This window comes from Rhipicephalus sanguineus, chromosome 7 (assembly GCF_013339695.2).
Source record: "Rhipicephalus sanguineus isolate Rsan-2018 chromosome 7, BIME_Rsan_1.4, whole genome shotgun sequence".
Classification (NCBI taxonomy): Eukaryota; Metazoa; Arthropoda; class Arachnida; order Ixodida; family Ixodidae; genus Rhipicephalus; species Rhipicephalus sanguineus.
The window spans coordinates 62306425-62329311 of NC_051182.1; the positions used below are offsets into that span (position 1 = coordinate 62306425).

General features: G+C 44.4%; 1 protein-coding gene across 1 annotated transcript; it reads right to left on the minus strand.

The window, feature by feature from the left end:
- Positions 1-8884: 8884 nt before the first annotated feature.
- On the minus strand, positions 8885-21387 carry LOC119398721 (oxygen-dependent choline dehydrogenase-like). The gene is made up of 2 exons (XM_049417732.1): positions 21200-21387; positions 8885-9098 (listed from the first exon to the last, which is right to left on the minus strand). Exons 1-2 carry the CDS (start codon positions 21379-21381, stop codon positions 8966-8968), a joined length of 315 nt encoding a protein of 104 aa, XP_049273689.1. The 5' UTR covers positions 21382-21387; the 3' UTR covers positions 8885-8965.
- Positions 21388-22887: the final 1500 nt, after the last annotated feature.

Here is a 22887-nt window from a genome sequence, read left to right on the forward strand (position 1 = left end):
CGTGACGTGATCTACCTGCCGGCGGCAAGTTATCTTTTCGTTCACTTTACTTTCTTCGCATTTATATTCTAAATACTACAGATAACAACCCCTATACTTTCCTTGGCGTTATTGTCTGTTAGTTCTCATTAGTACCGCTAACATAGAAATAGCAAAAGCGCGCGAGGCAATATATTGAGGATTCGCAACTCCATCAACCTTTAAAAGTTACAAATGCCGGGGATTAGCTATCGCTACCTTCTAAACTTACTTCGCGTAGATAAGCGCACACGCCCGCGATTGGCACAGCTAGAACCAGTGCAGAAAAAATACCCATGGGCATCACACGCTTCTTCTGTTTAGTTTTTTTGCGACAGTTCTTTTTACACGAATTATCATTAAAGCGACAAAATCCGACTCCACATTGGTTTCTAAGAAGAATGTTTTAACAGCGGAGCTCTTAAGGTAGAGGTTAATCTCTGCTGAGCGTAACGCAGCTCCTAGAAGATATGCCAGGGAAATTGGGATGTGCAACTACTCACATGCGTTCGACTAAAAATGAAGATGCTCTTATACAACTAGCTTAGCCGGTAAGCACCGCAAAAAATGGGCGAGCCCTACCACTGACCTGAGGCCCACTAAAACTCACAGGGTCCCTTATGTATTCACTCATGGAGGAAAGAAAAATAAAGAAGGTAGCATTACGTCATGCAGCCAGCCTTGGCAAGCCAACTCGTTTTCAAGCCACCAGTATCTGCCCAAAACATGACGATTTGCGGCAAGACCACGCAAGAAATGAGGTTCGCCGAGGTTTTAGGTATGGCACCCGGTAGTTTCTAATCGAAGCGCGCTTGCTCGGCGCAGACCGGCCGGCTCACAGAGGAGGTTCAGAAAGAGAACTCCACCGGTAGTACCAAAACCTACCCTCGCGCTCTGACGTTCTCATCACGTGTTGGGCCGACATTGTCGGCTTCAATCACGTGACGTAATGCTCCCTCCTTTCATTTTCCTTCCTCCATACATTCACTTAAGCCGACTGGAAGGCGAAAGCCGTCATCTTTTTCTTCTCAGTCGACGTGATGATGCTATCCCGCCATCCTTGAAAAGCTTTCTGCAATTAACGTGGTTTTGCACTGCCTCCAAGATCGGAGGCCCCTCACCTGGTTTTTCATTGCCCCCGTGATCGCACCACCTTTCACCAAGGTACGATGTCAAATGATGACGTCATAATGACGACGATAAAAGTTATAGCGATCTATCACGTCATCATTACGTAACATGGTGACATCATCACGTGATCACTTTTTGCATCTCTCGTCCCCGACGCCGCGAGACGCCGACAGTCCGATTTCGCGGTTGATGAGGCATTTAAGGCTTTCGCCCTAAAAAGAAGCCTAGCGAGTGTGTGCCGCAGAAATCGGCATGCCCTGCTACTGACCTCAGGTCCATTAAAGATGATGCTGTCTATAACAAGCCACGTGGGTAAGTACCAAGCACGTTCTAGCGGGTATGTGACACAGAAACTGGGCGAGCTCCCCTACACTCTAATCACGGTAACGTTTAGGACAGCATAAAAAACATGTAACCTATAATTTATAAGTTACATGGCTGTTACAGAAATTTTATCTTTGTGTTTTCTTCATTTCCCTCTCTCATAAAAGTTACATCGACAGTAGCGTGCCAAGTTAAAAGCTAAAGCACCGCGATGAGCATTGTAACCTTTATATTGTAACTTATATAAGCGCAATGACTCATCCGTCAGGGGACCTACACTATGGAGTGGAAGTTTATTGATAAATGTGTCACATCGCGACCTGTCTTGTTCAAGGCTGGCTTTATCAATTGAACAGCGGATGATGTACACACAGAACGGGTCTTGACAGCAGAAAAGCAAATCACAGAAGCAGCGATTTTACATTCCGGCATACTGAGGCAAGCGATGGTGGGGTATGAACTAAAACTGGAGTTAATTAACGTGAGCCCGCTTCCAAAACCCGTAATTTATGAAGTGACATAATCTGCACAGACATCGGCAGAAGCACAAGAACGAAAAATTATCGTATGTTGGTCAAGTGTTTGTGCTAAACAACTCATTAAGTAGCTCTTATATCTATTTTGCTTTTAAGCCGCAGAAGTAATTAATTTGCCTCCGGGAAGCTTCGCATATGGCGACAAGATAAAGTACTGTGAGCACACGACAACCGACCAAATTAAACTGACGATGCGATCGAAGAACCAACCCGTGGCGCGAGAAAAATATTTTTCCGAGACTCGCAATACAATTTATTCGAATTTCGTTGTCGTGTTGTCTAGTTTGTTTCTTTTTTTTCGCGTTATAATTAACGGATCGTAAAGTGCAGCAAACGTCACGGGACAACATAGCACCAAACACGCTTAACCGTCATCAATTCGCCAACACGGGAGAAAAAGATGCCGCTGAGTTCACAAAACAGCGTGGGACGGCCGCTCCAGTAGAGAGGCCGCGTAGAGAGATGTATGAGCTCGCGGTGAGTAACGAATGTGGCGTCCTCGAGGCGCCGCTTCAACTTTATCGAACCAGGGACGGCGTCATCTCTCCTAGGCTTTGCACAGCTTGAGGTGTATGCCGGGAAGAGCATTCGAATGCGAGGCGGTTGGTGCGGTTGTTGAAGTTCGCGTTTGTGCAGTGCTGCTCTTTGTTTCATCGATTTATCCAGGTTTTACACTCCGCGCTTTGTTGACGTGCGTGGTCTAATCGTGTTGTGTACGTGAGTGGCGTGTAACTAGTGATACAGCACGCAAGGACAGTCATTAACGTGCGCGATCCGCCGCAAATCAGCCACGAGGCATTGCAACGGGCACGTTCAGTGGGCTGCGCGGCCGTTGCGACGAGCTGCATTGCTGATTCTTCGCTTGAGACTGGCAATTGTCGAGCGGGTTGCGTCCGTTGTTACGTTGCCCGAAGACAGTAGTAAATGTGATTTGGAGGTAAGCAATATTCTCTCTTCAGTACGTTATTTGCTTGTGTATATGTGTACTTATGTCGCGTGTTTGCCTGAATTCATGCTCATGCTTACGCTACTGTACGAGATGGGTCGTGTCATACTTTTATGTAATGCATTGTTATTGGCAGTATTTGCTCTGCGTTTGACATTACAAGATGAGTGTTTGGGCGTATATTATCAAACATCCGACTAAGATCATTCGTTATCATACACGTTTATGTGAGAAGAGATGAAGGACAGAAGTTTAAGCCTTCTTGCTGTCGCCGTCTTGGTACCTTCAACATGCTCGATGAAGGCTGCAATCACGGTGTGAAATACTGTAGGCGGCATAAACAAAGTGCCCCAGATCAGCTTTGCCCAGACGAGCTCTGCGTGCGCAGTAGCTCGCTCCTGTCAATGGCAGTCTGGGCTGTTTGTGATGTCCTTGTCACCGGTACATGATATTTCGTGGCGTCTATACGCAACCTTTCGCCATGCTTCAAACTCGGCTGCGGTAGTTTTAGATGGCCGAGTGAGGGTTTGAGGCGATAATGCGGGCTAGTTGGTTGTGATCACGGGTGTTCATTTCGGTAGCGCAAAGAAAATTAGACACATCTAAAAAAAAAGCCCTCGTAGAGTGATGTAGCGCGTCGCGCCTGTGCAACGGGTTTTTGTGTGTTTCCTTGCAGTAAAGTCAGTTGATCTCTAGCGCCCGTCCTGTCTACGTGTCCTCTCTTGTCTTTATAAATTGTTTTGCGCTACCGAAATGAATAAAGCTTTAAGTACACGAAAGACAATGAAATGGCGTTAAGAGTGCGTTTTAAGTGTAGTTTTAAGTGTCTTAAAGGAAATCACAGCATCCTTCCGTGTGTAGCTGAATGTAGCAAACCCGAGGCACTGAGCCGACCGAAGTAAACATTTAATACACACACACACAAAAGGACGTTTATGACGTGAAAAAATAAATTGCTAAATCCAGTGCTTTGGCTGAGCACGTTTCAGGGGACACGCAATCGACTGGGGGAAGGCACGTGCTCGCGCTAGAGAAAAATGACTGTCACGGCGTCTTTATCTCGAGTCGCTCTTGATAACGACTACTCCGTGTGTGTGAGTGCGTACGTGTGTGTGTGTGTGCTCGTGCGCGTGTGTGTGTGTGTGCTCGCGCGTGCGTGTGTGCTCCTGCGCGCGTGTGTGTATGCGCTCGCGCGTGCGTGTGTGTGTGTGCTCGCGCGCGCACGTGTGTTTGTGTGTGCTCGCGTGTGTGTGTTAGCGCTCGCGCGTGCGTGTGCTCGTGCGCGTGTGTTTGCTCGCGTGTGTGTGTGCGCGTGTGCGTGTGTACTCGCGTGTGTGTGTGTGTGCTTGCTCGCGTGTGTGCTTGCGCGTGTGTGTGTGTGTGCGCGCGCGTGTGTTTGCTCGCGTGTGTGCTCGTGCGCGCGCGTGTGTGTGTGTGTGTGTGCTCGCGCGTGCGTGTGTGCTCATGCGCGTGTGTGCTCGCGTGTGTGCGCGCGTGCGTGTGTGTATGTGTGTGTGCGCGTGCGCGTGCGTGCATGTGTGTGTGTGTGCTTTTTGCTTTAGTCGGCTCAGTGCCTCGGGTTTTCAACTTCACCACGTATCAACCCAACCAGACGGGCTTCCGTCAGACTTGACCTAACTTGAAACCTTACCACAAATATATGCTGAAGTCATCTTCATTCCATAGTTGCACTCATACAGATCACAATGTACGGCATTCAAAATTCAGATAATTCATGCTCATACGCTGCTGTAAGAGTTGGGTCGAGTCAGAAAAATAAATTGTCATGCTTTTACGCATTCTTGCCGGCAGTATTTGCTCTGCGTCGCTCGATTACGTCTAACTGCTTCGCTATCAAAACGGGGCAGCTGAGAATATGTTACGCGATAAGCGATACGCTGTGGCTTAACGATTTTTCAGATAGCACGAATGCCAGCAATCGTGCGACGTAGGAGTGCAAAGGGGGGCATGGTCAGTGTGGTTGGTATGTCTTTCGATGTCCTTAGTTCCTTGGCGATAAAAATTTGTTCTCTGGCACTGAGATAACTTTTTTTGTGTTCTCGTTCTGTTCTAGGGTGCAAGCAACGTGTCATTGTGGTTAGAAAAAATGAATCAGTATACATGTAACTGTCAAAGCCGGAATGTTTAAAGGTACGTAGACAACACAAATTATTTTTTCCCGCCTTATTAAATGTGTTGCGTTGGAAATGTTTACAGCATACATCACGCCCAAGGCATGCTAGAATGATCTCCTATCAGGCAGCTTGGAAACTTCCAGACGCCGATATGCCTTACGTTCGGTGCAGCCGAGGTTATGAACTGTCAAGTGGAATATGCCCCTTGAGGAAAACAATTAGGTACGGGCATATTGAAGCTCCACGTGAAATGCCAAGTATGGTCACTGAAAAATGTAAATTGCAATGTTTCTGTTTCTAATCACCTGCTGTCGTGTTTCTGCTACTAAACTGTTACTTACATTATTGTATTGCTGACTCTTGTGCTAAACAGAAGTAAATTGCATTTGGGATTAACGTGCGTTTTCAAATAAGATTTTTGTTTTCCGATAAACGTATTGCACAGGATAGTAGATTTGAGGAACGCTTATGTATTGGTCAAGTAACACCCTTTTTTTGGGGGGCCGGGGGGGGGGGGGGGGGTTGGAGTATATGTCTCACATTACGTGCTATCGGCAGTTGTGTGCTAAGTGGCAGTAACCGTTGGAATAGTGCAAAATAACGGTCCTCTCCATTTAGGATCGACTGTCCAGCGAGGAGGTTGTGGAATCGGCAACTGACATATTGACTGATGAAACATGATGGTGCGTGCAGCAAGAGAGGGTTTGACTGCAGATGCTGACCACCTGCTCCTGTAAATTTGTACCAACCACAGGCGAAAACAAGAAGAAACGCTTTGAATACCTGCGGTCTTCTATCAGCGAGACAAGTCCCTGAAGCTATAAATCAATAAACTTTGATGTATTCTGCTTTGGAGGTTTAAAGCAATGAAATATGAATTCTTTTCGAATGGTGCATGTTTTTTTTTCTTCAGAAAATTTCTTGTGAGCACGCACAACCCGAGCAACAAAAGTAAAGGACTGACAATCACCCTCTTTCTGGCTGCCCTCTGGGTTTCAGCTGTCCTGCAGTACCAGCATTTATGGTGTGCTGCACACACTAGTGTACTTAAGGAGAAGCACGACGCTGATCACGTATTATTTGCAGGGGGCTCCCCTCAGTATAACAGCTCTACCCGTGGCCCATCCACCCAGATGTCGCCTAACAAAGCCTCTTTTTTTCTTTCGATCTTCTTTCTGCGACACATTTCGGACCACTCGCTACACGCATGATCGGCCCAGCCAAGTGTCTAGCGAGAGAAGCGTGGCTCTTCCTTTAGGGCTTCTTTCTGTGCACGCCTAACCTTTTGCACTTCTTTCTGCGGCTTTATTATGCAGCGTACAAATATTCACACAGAGTAATGAGAACTTTCACGGCGGTGTCATATGGCCTGCCCTGTCCTGAATACACACGCTGGAGCTTTGGAATAATTCTGGTACATGTCTTCATAGATCACGACAGTTGCGGTGTCCGTGGCAAGAGATGTACGCTTCCCTAATCGCAAGAAAAAACACAAAACAATTTCCTTTGGAATTGGCTTAGAGCTTGCATGCATCATAACGTCACACCTTCGCCCACAAGCATCGCGTCGTTCAAATGCGGTCTGTCACTAAAACGATAATTAAGAAGAGCAGGTGACTGACAGATATTCTTAATCATGAGTTGTGCCATGTGTATCAGACAAGTATCCTCTCTTGATCCAATTACGTAGATGCTTAAGCATTACAATTTGCATCTCTCGAGAAAACCGCGTTCCGGCTTTTGATATGCGCTCTTGGTATTATTGTATGTTTTGCGTATGCATACATTTGCATTTACTGCGTGTTTTTCTGGTAATATCATTCAGCATTCGTACATAATGTGCACAAACGTACTAGCCAGCTACTTATTACGCGATGATTTCAGACATTTCTTTGGGTTTTGCGAGAAGTACGTAAAAGTGACTTAACGTGGCGTATGGCGAGTGTTCTGTATATCAATTTTGAATATACTCTACGCCGTGAGGAGCAGTGTTAATTCTCCGCGCACTTCTTTACCGCAGCAAGATGGCAAGTTGGGCCAGTTGGATTACGTTCATAATTGAAAATTTTGTGGAAGCGCACTAAAAAACAGACGGACCGAAGAGACTGACTTCTTTACCGCCTTCAGCAGCTTCCCTGCTTTGTCAACTTCCCATTTTGTCAGTATCCACGTTTCCAATGCTGATCCCATATTTGAAGGTGAACAAAATGGCAAATAGCCCTATAACAAATAGAGGGCTGGTATTTATTATCGGATAAGGCACAGTTTGATAAGCACGAATCACACAGTCAATGAAAGTGCACGAGCAGCAGAAAAATAATTGAAGTGTTATAATCACGCCAGCCTATGCTTAAACTGCATAGAAGTTGGACCAACAGAGGATGGCCTGACACGTATACCATGATACTGTTATAAAATCTCTGGTCTTCACTGATATTGACGGGTCGACCACATTTTAATAATAATCGCGGTTCATCATTGCTGTAGTGCATGCTAACTCCAAGTCGCCTCGAATATGCGAATGTTTTGTTAGCTGCCTCTTCTAATGAGCGAAGGCGACGCGTTTGGCCTCGGTCACCGCAATTGTCACGTTCTATAAGCAGTCATGCACTTGATTTATTACAATGCGCCATCGCGTGTGTTCCGAGAAGCACCTTCCATGTGACACCTTCCGCAAAGGTTCGCATTTCTTAGCGTACGTATATGGACGGTGTATTAAAACCGCACAAGGAAGCGCGGAAAAAACACGAGGCATGCGCAGCACGAAGTGCGAAAGAGTGGAAGGTTGTGCTTCCGTTGCTGTGGCACAACTGGCTGATCCATGTGATGAGCGTAACCTCCTATAGAATGCGTCGAAGAAAGAAGAGCGAAGGAAAGAAGAGGCGCAGAGCGGTGGGCGTATAAAATCTCCTGCAGGCCGCTTTGTGTAAACACGATACCGTGTACTGTACAACGTAACCAGTATTTTTACGTGATGTGGCCGTATAAAATCTCCTGCAAGCCGTTTTGTGTAAACAGTATACCGTGTACTGTACAACGTAACCTCTATTTCTACGTGATGTGGCCGTATAAAATCTCCTGCAAGCCGTTTTGTGTAAACAGTATACCGTGTACTGTACAACGTAACCTCTATTTTTACGTGAGAATGCTCGATACTGTGAACGGGTACTAAAGGTTACTAGATAACTTCTATTTTATAAGTACACAAATTTGTGAAAATGTGCACCTTTAGTAAACGTTACCGTGCTTAGAGTGTACTCACCTCCGCTCAGTTATAGGTTATGAATAAATTCAAGCAATTAAATGGAAATATTATGCCACCAGCTCCGCTGTTTAACCAATCTCCGCGACGTGAATGAAACTGCTTGAAAACTTTGCGTAATTCGGGATAGACATAAATCACCCTTGTTTGGGCGAAAAACGGGAAAACGCAAAACAGTATCTTGAACATAGAGCAACATCTGAGGTATGCGTAATTTATTTCGTGCACATCATTGGGTATCCGCGGCAGAACATTCGGACAGAAAATGGAAATGACGGCATGAGGTGGGTTTTTCGAAGAGAGGCGAAACGGTTCGAGCTGGTGATAACGTGATTGTGGCAGTGACGTACGCGTTAAAATAAAATATGCTTCTTGGCCAGCTTACATGCCTCTCTATCAGCAGTGCTGAAACAACGTTACCTTCACGCTAGGAAATCGTAATTATTAACGGTTACTGCTTAAAATATTAAGACGTAACTTAAATGAGCACTGACTCTCATATACTACAAAAGCCAACGTTCTAGCAGCTCAGTATTTTTACTTCACTTTGTCAACGTAGCCCCAACGATGAGAGAAAGAACCAAGCTTGTGTTTGATAGGCCAGTAATGTGAACTACGGATTATCTTGAAGAATGATGGCTGATGCTTTGTCGGCAATCATCATGGTAGGCGCGTTCAGATTTCCAGTTACTATCGTTGGCATGACAGATGCGTCCACGACGCGCAGGTTCTTCAAACTCCGAACCCTGAAAACAAATGAAGCATTATTTCAGTGGGAAGGCAATACAACGAGAAGTAAACGGACATTTAACTAGACGTATGCAGTTTAGGCAGATGAGATTTATAGCGGGCACAGCTCATGCATCCAGGAATGTAGGCCCTGATCTTGAACCGGCATTAAAGAGAAGATCTTGTACTCGAAGCAGATACGTCGGTAATGGGGAAGTTGGGCTTCGTCAAGCCGTAGAAACTATATATATATATATATATATATATATATATATATATATATATATATATAGTATTCAGTTATGTTCCACCGCACATTTAACATTTAAACTCAATGGGGCACTAAAGTGAACCAAAATAATAGTCTAGGCTGATAATTATACCCTGAATACTGTAGTGTCCTTAATTTCACCACGATACGTTTATTCATACTTGAGAAAACCACTGTCAAAATTTCCACTTTTAAATTTCCCGCCTAAATCTCCTATGATGACGTCACGGGTTTCAAAGTGATTTTTCGTATTTTGGCCCCGTTAACTCAACGAAATTTTCTAAAACTTTGTAAGTTAAGTATCTGATTCCCTCAGATGACAATGTACTTAATTTTTGCCGATTAGGAACTACATAGTCTGTAGTAGACACCGTCAAAATCTGACGTCACTGCGAGAGGAACGGGAATTTCAAGGCGGCGTCGGCCCTCGCATTTCTATTCGCACGTTTTTTCGCTTACCAAGTGTCTTCTCGCAGCATGAGTGTTGTTGTGGCTATTGTGAAGGAGTAATTGTTCGTTTAAGTATGCCGTTCATATTCCTCGAAAAATGTTCTTTCTTTTAGGAATTTCAGCTTAGCGAGAAATAAAAAAAAGCTTTTCGACGAGGCGCATTGAAAGTAACATGCACAAGCGTTCGCTTCCAACTGAATCTGCAATATTGTTTGGACATATGTATATATGAACAAAACCATGCGCCTGTGCCATTACATTTTACAATACCACACATGAGCGAAAACGGTAATAGCCAGCCAGCAAAAAAGACAAGTGCATCGGTAATAATAAAACACAGGCAAAAATAGCAGATCTTACTTCCCTCTGCGATGATGACGCAACGGGACTTTTTGTCATGCTAGAATAAGAAAGCCCGCTTACCCACTGACGGTCTACCTCGGCCGTTTCTGCCGCCTTTATTATTCTGCGCTCTGAGACCCAGCGCGATTTCCCATCGTGTGAAGGTGTATTCGTTTTACAACCTGTGCATTCAACCGCATTCACAAGATGCTCACGGTGCTGCGACGCATGGTGCTGTATTCAACCGGCAACTACACGAAATAATTTGGATCACCCCCTAAATGACGCTCCAGCGCTTATATTTACTTCCTGCTATGAACACACTCTTGCTTTTTGCGATGTGCTACAGTATTCCTATGCCAGGCACCGTACTGCTCGACGGAGCGCCAATATATGTACGCGGTTTGGTATTTGTAAATGTGTTATATATTGCTATCTGTATTGAGAAGTAACATTTGACAGGTGGTTGAAAGAATGTTGTGTTGTACAGCTGAGCGTCTTTATAACGAACACTGACATATCAAATTATCGATTAATAGCGAACTAAACACGAACTTTGGTTGGTTACAATTTATTTCCGTGGCATTTATTCTGCACATAAAACACGAGAGCCGCCGCGATATCCGTTTTAGCGAAGAAGTATTTGTTACGCTCGAGGCTCAAAGATCGAGAGCTAGCATAAAAAATTGGCCGCGTATCTGCGTGCTTCGCTGCAAATGTCGTGTAAAGACGATAGAAGAGGCGCTGTGTGAGATATGGACGCCATCTGGCAATACGTCGGGAAACATGAGTGCTGTGTTGCGTGCTGGTAGTCCCGGCGCAGCAGCAGGCGAAAACCGGCGGTGACCAACGCGACCGGCGGGGACGCCGGCCAGCCCGAAAACGCGGTTTGGCGCGAAGCGCTGAAGCAGAGAAACGTCCGCACTCAACGAGTATTCTCCACACACTCTTTTATTTACACGTCTCCTGGGTAAAACAGGAACGCCAGAGCGGCGACCACAACCGGCAGCCTGAAGGCCGCCCACAACGCTGCTTTCTCATTTTTTCAATATTTTTTTTCACCTTCTTGGCCTTCTCAAAACTAAAGTTTTTCAACACCAGCCCATGGCATTCGTACAGTGCAATACAGAACCGAAACCGAAACACAACAATGAGCTCGTGCGAAGGGCACGGAGGAAGGCAAATTTCAGCGCAGTCGCATTTTCAGCTTTGTTGAAACAGCGCTCACTAGACGACGACGAAGTAAAAGAAGGCACAGGACAGGCGCTGCCTGTCCTGTGCCTTCTTTTACTTCGTCGTCGTCTAGTGAGCGCTGTTTCAACAAAGATGAACGCATACCAACTCGCTCAAGCTTCCATTCTTATGCATTTTCAGCGCAGCTTAAGAAACTAGGGTCCTTAAAATTACGTATGTATGCATTTTCTATTAAAGGAACACGCCACCTAATACTTACCTAGTGATGTTGCACCTCAAATATGCATGATATTTACTTTTTGATCGACAACGTTCACAAGTATGAACAGCCCTACCAGTTCAAGACGGCTGGCCCTTGGGCAAGTGGTTCAACTTTGGCCGAGTGGCTGAATCGAGGGACGTGCCGACAAACAGAAAGACAGACAGAAAGACAGACCAAAATTTCTGCGTTTAAGTTCCCCAAGAAAGACTATCGTCTTTAAAAGCAAAATGAACTAGAGACGTGAGTCGGGCTAGTTGGTACGTATTAACTGCAGACATAATTGATTAGCGCAAGAAAGAACGGACAAGGTAGAGACGACAGACAGGACGGAGCCCTCCGTCGTGTCTACCTTGTCCGTTGTTTTTTACGCTAATCATTTATGTCAGCAAAATGAACATTGAAGAACAATTACCAAGCACGCCGCTGTCATGCATCGGATATGTATAAGTATGTATCTATATATAAAAGTCCCAAAGAAAAATAATTGAGAAAAATGCTTCCGAAGCGCGGAATCGAACCAGCGACCTCTCTCTCCGCAGCGTGGGGCGCTGACCACTACGCCAGAAAGCGCAGATCCTCCAGGTGGCTAACGGCGAGTGTTATATACAGACCCTTTACCGCTGGCAGGACTCAGAGACGGCAGGCGCTTATAAGCGTTTCTTCATTACCAGCGAGATGGCGCGAAGCGCGCACCGGGCGCATTTAAAAGTCGTCGGCCAGCTCGCTCTCTTCTTCTAATATTTGCGTAGGGTGAACCTTGCTCTTCCGCTGTCTGCTCGCGCGGTAGTTGCTGCCGGGGGGTAGATATTTCTGCACCGTAGCAGCGCGTTCATCACAGGCCGCTTCTCTTGCTATCGCATTCATTGCTTCGCCCTTGCGGCGAAACTGTGACTAAGTTTGAGTACATTTCAGTCCTTCAGTGCCAAAAAAGCGCATTTGACTGATTGCCCCACCGTATCAACAGCACGAGGAATGCTTGAAAGCTCCTGCGACAAAGAATGGCGGAACAATAAGCAGTGCGGACGCCGCTGACCTGGTGAGGGGGCTCAAAAACTACATGGACAGACTCCCCACGACCAAAACTACTGAAGTATCAAAGGCCCTCTAGTCTATAGACACTGCGGAAAGGTTCACTCTGCGCAGTGCTGTGACTAGACGATGATCGAATCCTACTTGAAATAAATGTGATAGAGTTACTCTGTGAAGCGACCTTTGTTCTGCCGTAGTTTGACCTTTTCTAATTTTACCGGTCTATGTAGTTTGATACGCCACAAGGAGAAAGGCAAGAATCACCTCGTTTGTACCCTTATGAAAATGGTGATGTCCTGGAAGTGTACTGTATGGTTCCCCAAGGCAGCATGAGGACACAACCTGTATGTCTCCCAGATGTCGCGATTTGGCCGCTTACTTTCTGTGTCCTCCAAGTGTCCGTCCTGTATGTGTCCCATTTGTGACCGTCCTGTATGTATCCCATATGCAACCGTCCTTTATGTCTCCCAGATGTCGCGATTTGGCTGCTGACTTTCTGTCTCCTCAAAGTGTCCATCCTGTATGTGTCCTATAAGTAGCCACCTTTTACGCAGACCAGAAATTAGGCCATTGCATTGCCTGTATGATGCAGCATATTACGGCTGCTATAATTTGGATGTACACGCATACAAAACTCTGCAATATTACTCATTTATTATCATTTACACTGTACAGTTTAGAGCATTTCATAGACAATATTCAAACTGGCAACGTACATATGTCGGCGGTTGAAGAAAAATAAGATTAACAGATCAGCCTTAACCCCATAACGCCTCAACACATCATTAACATTTTAAAAGGTTTAACTTGTTCTGCATCGTTTTTGGTAATGAAGAGTACATTCATTTCTGAAAAACGCAAAAACAAATGTTTTAAGAAACTCATCATGACAGCAATTTATGACCAAGAGGCACTTCCTAAGGCATTATAAACACTATGGGCTTCTTAGATAAGCTTTGCACACCTAAGTGTATCAGAGTGACTTCTTGGGCTTCATGGGTTAATTACAAATGTATGCAACCTTCTAGAGTGGAAGAAGTGGAACAATCATAACTTCACAACAAACTCAGAATAAATACACAAATAAAAAATACTGCAATAAATGAGGAATGTGACAAACGTCAGTGCGCTACCCAGAGCTGCTCACAATAAATGCATGCTAAAATTAAATACTGCAATAAATTAGGAATGTGCCAAGCACAACATCAGTGCACTACCAGAGATGCGTGGTTGGCACCAAAATGCCATACTTAGCATGCATAATTTAAAGCAAACTATAGCCCACACAAAAGTAGTACACTGTAAGTCACCCTTGACTGCTGAACCGAAGGTCACGCGATCAAATCCCGGCCGTGGTGGCCACATTTTCGATCGAGGAAGAAATGCTTGAGGCCCATCTACTTAGATTTAGGTGCACCTTATAGAACCCAGGTGGTCGAAATTTCAGGAGCCCTCCACTACGACGTCCCTCATAATCATATTGTGGATAAATCCAAACACTTATTATTACTATACTTCACACAACTAAAGCAAGCAGACAAAACAGTGTAGTTTAAAAAATGTCGCCACCATTCATCTCCCAATGCCGAGACTTACATTTCAATATTTCAGAATGCCTTCTGTTAGTTATCATTAACAAAGTTAAATATGATTAGGCATTATAGCAGGACATCACATGATTGCACTTAGGAAATGAATTTCCGAAAAGACAATGGAATATGTATGATTAGAAAAGCATTATTGCAGTTCCCCCTGCAATAATGCCCTCATGGCGCTGCAGTTACTTGTATAAATAAAATAAAAAAATTGACTCTGATGAAAAAAAAATATTACAAAATGTACGGTGAATATTAAGGTGAAAATAAAATAGTGAATTGATGCACTACTGCCTTATCACAAAATTGAAAGTTCAATTTTAAAAATGATAACTGCACATAAGATATGAATTAAAACATGACACACGAGTCGAGAGAGCCGCTCACTCAATAAATTTTGAAAAGACAAAATACAAAGCTAAGGAAGCAGCATTGACACATTCAGGATTGTGCTTTATGGTTGCATTAAAATTCAACCCTGGGAAAAACATGAAAACCAACTTTGCAGGTAAGTTGTGTGTCCATGGGGACACAAAGTAAGACATTACTGCTGTCAGCCGCCCAATTAACTAAGATTAAATAATGAAATTTTTAGTGACTACAGCAAGCGGGCATCTTTGTATTGAAAAGTTGGAGGCAGTCGTGTTTCTACACAGTTCCGCTTGGAAGAATTCTTCTAGCATGTCTGTGCTGCGAGATCTCCCGCTGCAAAATTTAATTGTGGTTTGCATGATGCAAGGCGGTGAGGATCAGCAAAATATTACTCCCTGGTGTGACGAGCAGTCACTGCTTGCTATCACCAGCCTGCAGGAAAAGGGTAACCGTTATCATGTTTCCCTATGCCTTCGACCCGCTGTAACATTAAACCTGGCACATCAGGGAGGAGCTATGTGCCAGTGCTCAAGGTCCTGCATGTGCAATGATGCAAGCCAGAATTAAACTTTGCAGCAGGATATCTGAGCCCAGGCATGCTAGAAGAATTCTTTGAAGTGGAATCGTGTAGAAATGCAGCTGGCTCAAACTTCTTAATACATACATGCCCGCTTGCTGCAGTCACTAAAAAAGTTCATTATTAAATCTCAGTTAATTGCACGGCTGACAGCGATAATTATTGTCCCACTTTGTGTCCCCCTGGATAATAACTTATCTGCAAAGGTGGCTTTGACGTGACTTACAGTGCGGGCTTTTTTATAAGAAAAACAAAAAGCTTAATTTTGAACACCCTCTACATGTGAGCTACTTGAATACAGCAAACAGGTGGTTGAAGTGCCCACTCCGCTGTTCTCTGTGCAGTTGTACAGGAAACAGAAGCCATGCGCAGCTGCTGTACATCAGCAACGAACTTGTCCATGAGACACCATTGATGACAGGCTTGTCCGGATTTCTTTCACACTCACTTTGTACAAGGAGCACGTATAGGCTGCAATGGAAACAACAAAATAACAATTTAGTGACACTAGTGTCTGTTAGCAAAGCTGAATTCCTCACACGTTCTTTTTTAATTGATCTGGAACATTGTTTTAGATAAGTTTAAAACAAGCAGGACGTACAGAAACTAAAGAAGTTACAAGAAAAACTTGTTTGATGCATTCTTGGTGAACACAGTCGCAACCTTATGAAAGTATATGGAATTTCCACATCGCAGATGTGTAAAAAATATGCTTGAATATTGCTCCTGCATAATGCAGGGTGCGCTAGGGTGTGCTTTCTCTACAGTACATTCGTACCCTGAAGCCTAATATACAGAAGGAGTAGTCACGAAATGTTTCACAAGAGCTTAACGTACAGTATGTTCCCATCATGCTGGAATTGTGTTCTTAGTTCTGTGTGGGTATAGATGCAGTGCACGGCCACCATATTCAGTGGCACCTGACTCCACTCAGTGAGATATACATAAAAGGAATGCTCCAAAATAAATGCAATAAAATGCGTGTTGTGGAAGAACTTTTTATGCTTTTGATGTCGAGGATCTAACCTTACCATTTTAGATTGCTCACGTACTAACGCAACGTTACAGCTCTTAAGAAAAGATGACCCCTGTTTGCTGTATGTGTCAACCACGTGTAATTGAAAGTTCTGTGCGTGAGTAATATCATTGGCTGCTATCGGTAAATCCTGTTCTTGCAGCTAGCCAAACCTATGTGTGAGTATGCATTCACACAGGCACATTTGTATTCCTGTAGCTATATTATGATACTTATACGATGTGTTCCTTAAAGGGAATGCAATGCAATATGCACCATATGAATATTTTACTTATTGCACAAAAGCACAATAGCACTGCACATACATGACATTATGCACATTCATCATGTATCCATTGCAGGTAACATGTAAAATTAAATTATGTCTGCTTGCAAACATAGCTAATGTAGCTTTCTTCAGGCTGCTCACATTGGGATGATTATATAATGTCAGAAATTGGTTTCACTCTACTATTGTGTGCTGCTAAATTGCGGTCATTAGTTTCAATGATTCTGGTTGGCTGAAAAAGCAATACTCCTCACTAATGCATCACAGGCTGTCTAATGGCCATGTGGAGAAAAAGGTAGAAATGCTAAGACTTACAAGGCACCAATCTTGAACCACATGCCATCCCAATAAAGCATGCAGGCTTCTGCAACAATCTCTGGCAACCAGAATCCTGGAAGCTATTGACCACAATTTAGCAAATACACAATAAACATTCGATGAACCTTATTTCTGAAGTTGTATAATTGTTTCAATGCCAACAGCGTGAAAAAACACAGTCTAGATTTGTGTGTTCTCAGATAAATACATTGTCTAATTTTACATTTGAACAGCAACACATGCATGACTTATGCATGCATACCGTGAAGTATGTATAACATTATTGCGAGTTATGAGCAATAAATAAGATGTTCATATGTTGCACATACCACAGATCCTTTTAACATCTGTAGCGCATGCCTAGAGAATTTACTTTATCCGATAGACCGTTAAGTTTTTCATCTACCAGAAAATGTCACTGGAGGTGGTGGTACAACCTGTTTATAATGTCCGTACCCGTACAAGTAAGTGTTTAGCGAAGTTTTAACGCCAAGGTGGGGCGAGGCGCATACAATTCTTAATAACCAGAACAAAACAACAAAAGCCAAACAAGACAGAAACAAGCAAAATAAAAAAGTTGTGCTCGAACGCGTGGACTGATGCTCGAATTAGCGCTTGCACTGTTTAGGTGCGACAATTCTTCCCCAAATAGACATGAAGGATTCGCTGCAGTACAGTTCAAGTTTAACGTACGGCTTAAAACGCACGGGTGCCGGCCGCATCAGGCAACCTATGTTGCGGGTGAAAACATCGGCCGAATTTGACGAAACAGGCTGTATGAGCACCTAAGCGTAAGTTCAAGCTTCGCGAGCCGTACCTAAGACGAAGCAACATGCTATTTCAAGATCACGGACACGCATCAACCCCGAGTATCACGGCAGTTTAAAGATACGTGCCAGCGCGGATGCATACACATGCACACGTTTGACCACCCGCAAGAAGGAAAACACATCTGATAGTAGTCAAAACATTGCTATTATAACGATCCTGTAGCTATTGAAAAGAGTACGCGCAGCATATGGAACTGCCGTAGGAGAGTTCAGTGCGCTAAAAAAGTGAGCATGAATTACTAACAGGTCCAAGCATACGCGCCTTAGGCACGATCGACGCTTACAGCTAACAAACGCCGTCTTCGCCCATCTATTAAGCCAAAATAGTAGTTTACCGCGAGCGGGGCCACCCTCCAACAACACTGCCGTCAGAGGAGGGCACCGCCACAACTCTGTTCAAATCCCCCGCCGAATCACAGCCGCGCATGCGCACTCTCCTTTACGCGTCAAACAAAAGAAAAAGCTCGCCCGCGCTTAAAATCACAAACGTGCCTTGATCCTGGTGAAATGATAGACACAAACAAGCTCGCTACGTTAATAAAAGCTCATTTATCGTCTACTGGTTAAGAAAAACTTGGTTAACGGCGTTATTATCGCGCTCTCGGTGTTAACCAAGCGCTGACAGCAGCAACGTGGTACATACCTGGTGAGTGCTCCACGATTTGAAGCAGCCGGTCTTCGCTTGAGTATAGCGCATCCTCGTAATAAGCAGCACCGGCAGAACACACAGGACGAGCACAAGGCGCAAGCACACTTCAAACAAGGGAAAAATTCACTCAAACTCGGCCTGCTCGGCCCTTCGCGACGCGGCGAGGCGACGTGCAGCCAGTGCAGCAACCGCAAAACAAGAAAAAGTGATACCACGTGGTATCAGCCCCGCAGACGTATACCGCATTTGCGCATCGCGCTTTCTAACTAAAAACCTGAATTTGCGCTTTCAAATATTAAAAAAAATTAGGCAAATATAATGTACATAAATAGTTGAGGCGTACAATGTCTTGACCTCGGAAAAAAAAAAAGTCGAAATCTAAGCGCGCGAAATTTGAAAAAAGTTTGAACACATGAACAACGATGTACATAATCGCCACAAAACGTTCGTGTGTCGTGAATTAATGTTATACAATTAGTGCAGATGTCTACACGCGAGATTGTTATGCAATGATAGCACTTATGTCAAACTAAAAAAGTATCAAATACAACTTTTATCTAGTGCGACGACAAAAAAAATTTATATATATATATATATATATATATATATATATATATATATATATATATATATATATATATACATATATATATATATATATATATATATATAATCAGGTCCATAGCCAGGGGGGTGGGCCCGTGGGGCCCAGGCTCCCCCCCTCCCCGAAATTTTGGTGAAGTACGTGTTTTTTCTGAAAACGTCAAGGTTTTCATCAAGTGGCCCCCCCCCGCCGCGAAAAAAATTCCTGGCTACGGGCCTGATATATATATATATATATATATATATATATATATTAGTTTTTTCCACAGCCAGGACTTTTTTCGGGTGGAGGGCCTAGGCCGCCCCCCCCCCCCGAAATTTTGATGGAGGGGGTGTTTATTATATATACCCCCGAAATCATCAAAACCATCAAAATTTCGGGGGGGGGGCTAGCTCCTCCCCCCCCCCCCAGAAAAAAATAAGATATATATATTTATGTGTGTGTGTGTGTTATAATGCAAAAATTTTGGGGGTGGGCTTCGGCACCCCCAAACCCCCCTCTGGCTACGGCACTGACAAAAAATGTTTTTGTACTACCACATGTTACCCACTTATGAGCTCGGGTGCTCCTGCAGGTAACACATAGTTCGCTGCCAGGTAACATCCTGCCGTAAACATAAAGGACACATCCTACAGGAGACAAGAAGGAATCCTTCGATAGGCCGAGGAAGGGTTTCGTAAACATAAAGTAGCGTCCTGCAGGTCACAAAAAGGAAGAGGAACCATAAAGGTCATGTAGGACGTCAATGGGAAACAGAAAGGACATTTCCCGGACATCACCATTTTCATACGGGTAGTGGTTTCGACTCCCAGAATAATGCGTTTTTTATACCTAAATATTGCGCCCGTCAGATGGCCGATTTGTTATCGCCTATTTTTAACTTTATTTTTACAATAAATATCGCATACAACAAACTATATTATAGTCCTACAGTTACTTCGTTACAGAGAGGTTCAACTATTATTAGGCTATCGCGCGCTTGTGAATCCAGTGTAACCCAGAACCGACATACATTATCTGCGAGTGGGCGCTCTCCATCAGCTTTAATAATCTTTTGATAACTATGCTGCACTATGAGTGTCATGCTGGTTATATTGGCGCTCGTGTTGACAGCCTACATTCGTGGTAGCGACTACTGAAGGGCTGTCAATTATGAGAAGGAATTATCGAGTCATGCTTAAAAACACGATGTTCGCCACAAATGCTCTTTTACCTATACTTTTCAGTTATGTTATCTATAGATCTGTGCGTCCATGTTTTAAATAAAGTGATACGCAATAATTCGTTTTTACTAAACATACGAAAAAAGTTTAGCTGTGTTTTTTTTCGTGCAAAGCTTCCGTTAGTGACTCTACTGCGATGCGCAGCGTATCACCTGCATTAGTTTTCCATGTTAATCATTTTTGTATTTTTATAACTGTCATGTTTCTGCAGAATGCAAGACAAGCGTCTCAGTGTTATCAACACAACTAACAAGTATGCTTAAAATAATGAAAAGAACGGACTATAGTGCTAAGGGCATGTAATTATGACATCGTGACAGAAGGGTACATAGGGACCAACAGGCACTGCGCCAAGCTAGTAGAGTGGCTGAATAACACAAACTGTGTGCAGACTCCGTGAACCAATTTACTCATGATGTTTGGAACTTTACGAAAGGGCTACACCGAGTGCAACTACTTCATTTTTTTACTGGAACAGTCAAAAAAGAGGCTTTGCATTTGTTTTACCTCACAGCAGATATCGGACTTGTGCAATCGTCATCATTGGCTCTATTTACGCCAGCTGGTGGTCGGAGGCTTTCGCGTTCACTTGTCAGTCGTTAGATAGCGTTTCACTGTCTTTCAATCGTTTTTCTCTCTGCCTCTTCCAGCGGAACAACTACGGGCACCGATGACACCCTTGTCCTTTCTAGGCAGAAGTTTGCTGTTCATTCATGGGCGCAGGATGTGCCTAGTGATTCCTAGTAGAGTATAACACAGCCTGCAAGCCTGCAATTCTGCATGTGACGAACAGAAATCCAAAATTGAGGTGTCCTCGGTACCGATGAGGGCGAGTGTCTTCACGAAGGAATTTCAAATTAAAATGTTGGTTTAAAATAGGCGCCTAAACTTCCCCACGCCTCCGCCAACCGCTTCTTGTTTAAACCCTTCTAAACATTTTCTCCCTTCGTCACTAAAGAACAATTGTATACTGCAAATAGTTGGATGCCGAGGCAATCGCCCCCACTAGACCTCCAGTTTGAGCGATGATGGCAGATATATAAATTATTTACTCGGCTAACGATCGCCCCATGCAGATTCGATCGAAAGATCGCGCACCTTAGCTTATAGTCCACTACGGCTCTTTCATCCGAGCCCATGGGACACGTGCAGCAGGCGTGCCACGTGGTGTGAGCCAAGTGCCGTACAAGGCAGGTCAGGTAGGGATCGCTCCACACTTCTCCTTCCGAGAGGCACAATTTAAGAGGGATGTTCCAAGGTTTCGCTCCCACGGCCCGCATGGCATCGCCCTTCATGAGGCGCAGCGCAATCTTGGCCGCTGTCGAAGAGATATAAGATAATTAATAATAATAATTGTTGAGGCTTAACGTCCCAAAACCACAAAATAAATATGAAAGATGCTGTAGTGAAATACTCTGGGAATTTCAACCACCCGGGGTTCCTTAACGTGCACCTAAATCTAAGCACACGGGCCTCAAGCATTTTCGCCTCCATCGCAAATGCGGCCGCCGCGGCCGGGATTGGATGCCGCGACCTCCGGGTCCGCAGTCGAGCACCATAACCACTAGACCACCATGGCGGGAAGATACAAAATGTGAGGAATGGATTTGAACCCGGGCCCTCTGCGAATGTGAGGAATGCGCCTTTTCTACTTCGGCACTGAAGCAACATGCCTTGTTGCTGATGTTTTCAAGCTGCACTGTTGCATCTTATACGCCACTGAAAAGCCATTGGAGCCATCTATACACGTAGCGCTACAATCTGTATTCATGTATGAATAGCGAACGCGGTACAGGTCGAAGAACGCTATAGTTACTTGAACACGTCAACAATGCGAGTAAACCATGGCCAGAACGTCATGGCTTCTGCGTCCTTCTGCTGCACAGATACCGTTGTCTAGCAACGTTCTGTGTAAAGATGAGCACGTGCGGGTAGTTGCGGCACTCTGTTTAAAAATATATAAAAACAAAGATATTCTTCTGGCTTGGCATACATTTTTTGCTGTAGTGTATCTTATTACAGTAAGCTTGAAGAATATTCTGTTATAGTTCCTTGGCTTTTATCATAACACCTGTTATACAGGTGTTAACCTTAAAGGGGCCCTGCAACACTTTTCGAGCATGCTCAAAAAGCGCTGCCGATCGGTAGTCGAGGCTCCCGAGAACACGCGAGCCAGATATTATAGCGATGCGCACGGCCTGGAATTTACAATAAATTCTCAAAGTCAGCTGAAAATCGCTCCCTCTTCTCTCGACAAATGATGTATTAGTCCGCAAAATATGACGCGATTGTCGGCAGTTCCACCATTGGCTGATGTTATAATCACGATAACACCCTCATTATTACTTTCGTTGTTAATTTTGAGTTCAATAAGTAGATAATATGTATGTTTATATTATGTTATCGCGTTAAAAACACCGAACAAACATTAATATTAGCACTTCCGGTCTCACCGACACCTCGTCTGCTCGTAGTTGCGTGGTTCCGTTTTCTTCGCCATGCGCAGTGCCGAAAACGTGAATATTTTTGTGCTTTTGACCATCGCCGGTTGCCGTTGAGAGTGGCAGCCGTTCGAGTGTGGCCTCGTCAGCTGAGAACTGCATCGTCGGCACGTTCTCACGACCGACCGAGGCACGGGCGCAGCGTGTCTCCGATAACAATGCTGGCGTCCGGTAATGGCGGCGCTTCGGGGTCGTCTGCCAGTGCCGTCTTACGAGGCGGTGTATCGGAGTATGGGCCGAAACCGATCTCAGCTGTCATTCGTTCCAAACGAGCGCGCACGTTTG

Bases quoted from the DNA above. Each gene is read 5' to 3' on its own strand.
- LOC119398721 (XM_049417732.1), bottom strand. From the start codon at position 21,381: ATGCGGGCCGTGGGAGCGAAACCTTGGAACATCCCTCTTAAATTGTGC. The intron at 9,099-21,199 runs GTGCGCGATCTT...ATTTGTTTTCAG, and splicing joins GTAGTGGACTATAAGCTAAG to GGTTCGGAGTTTGAAGAACC.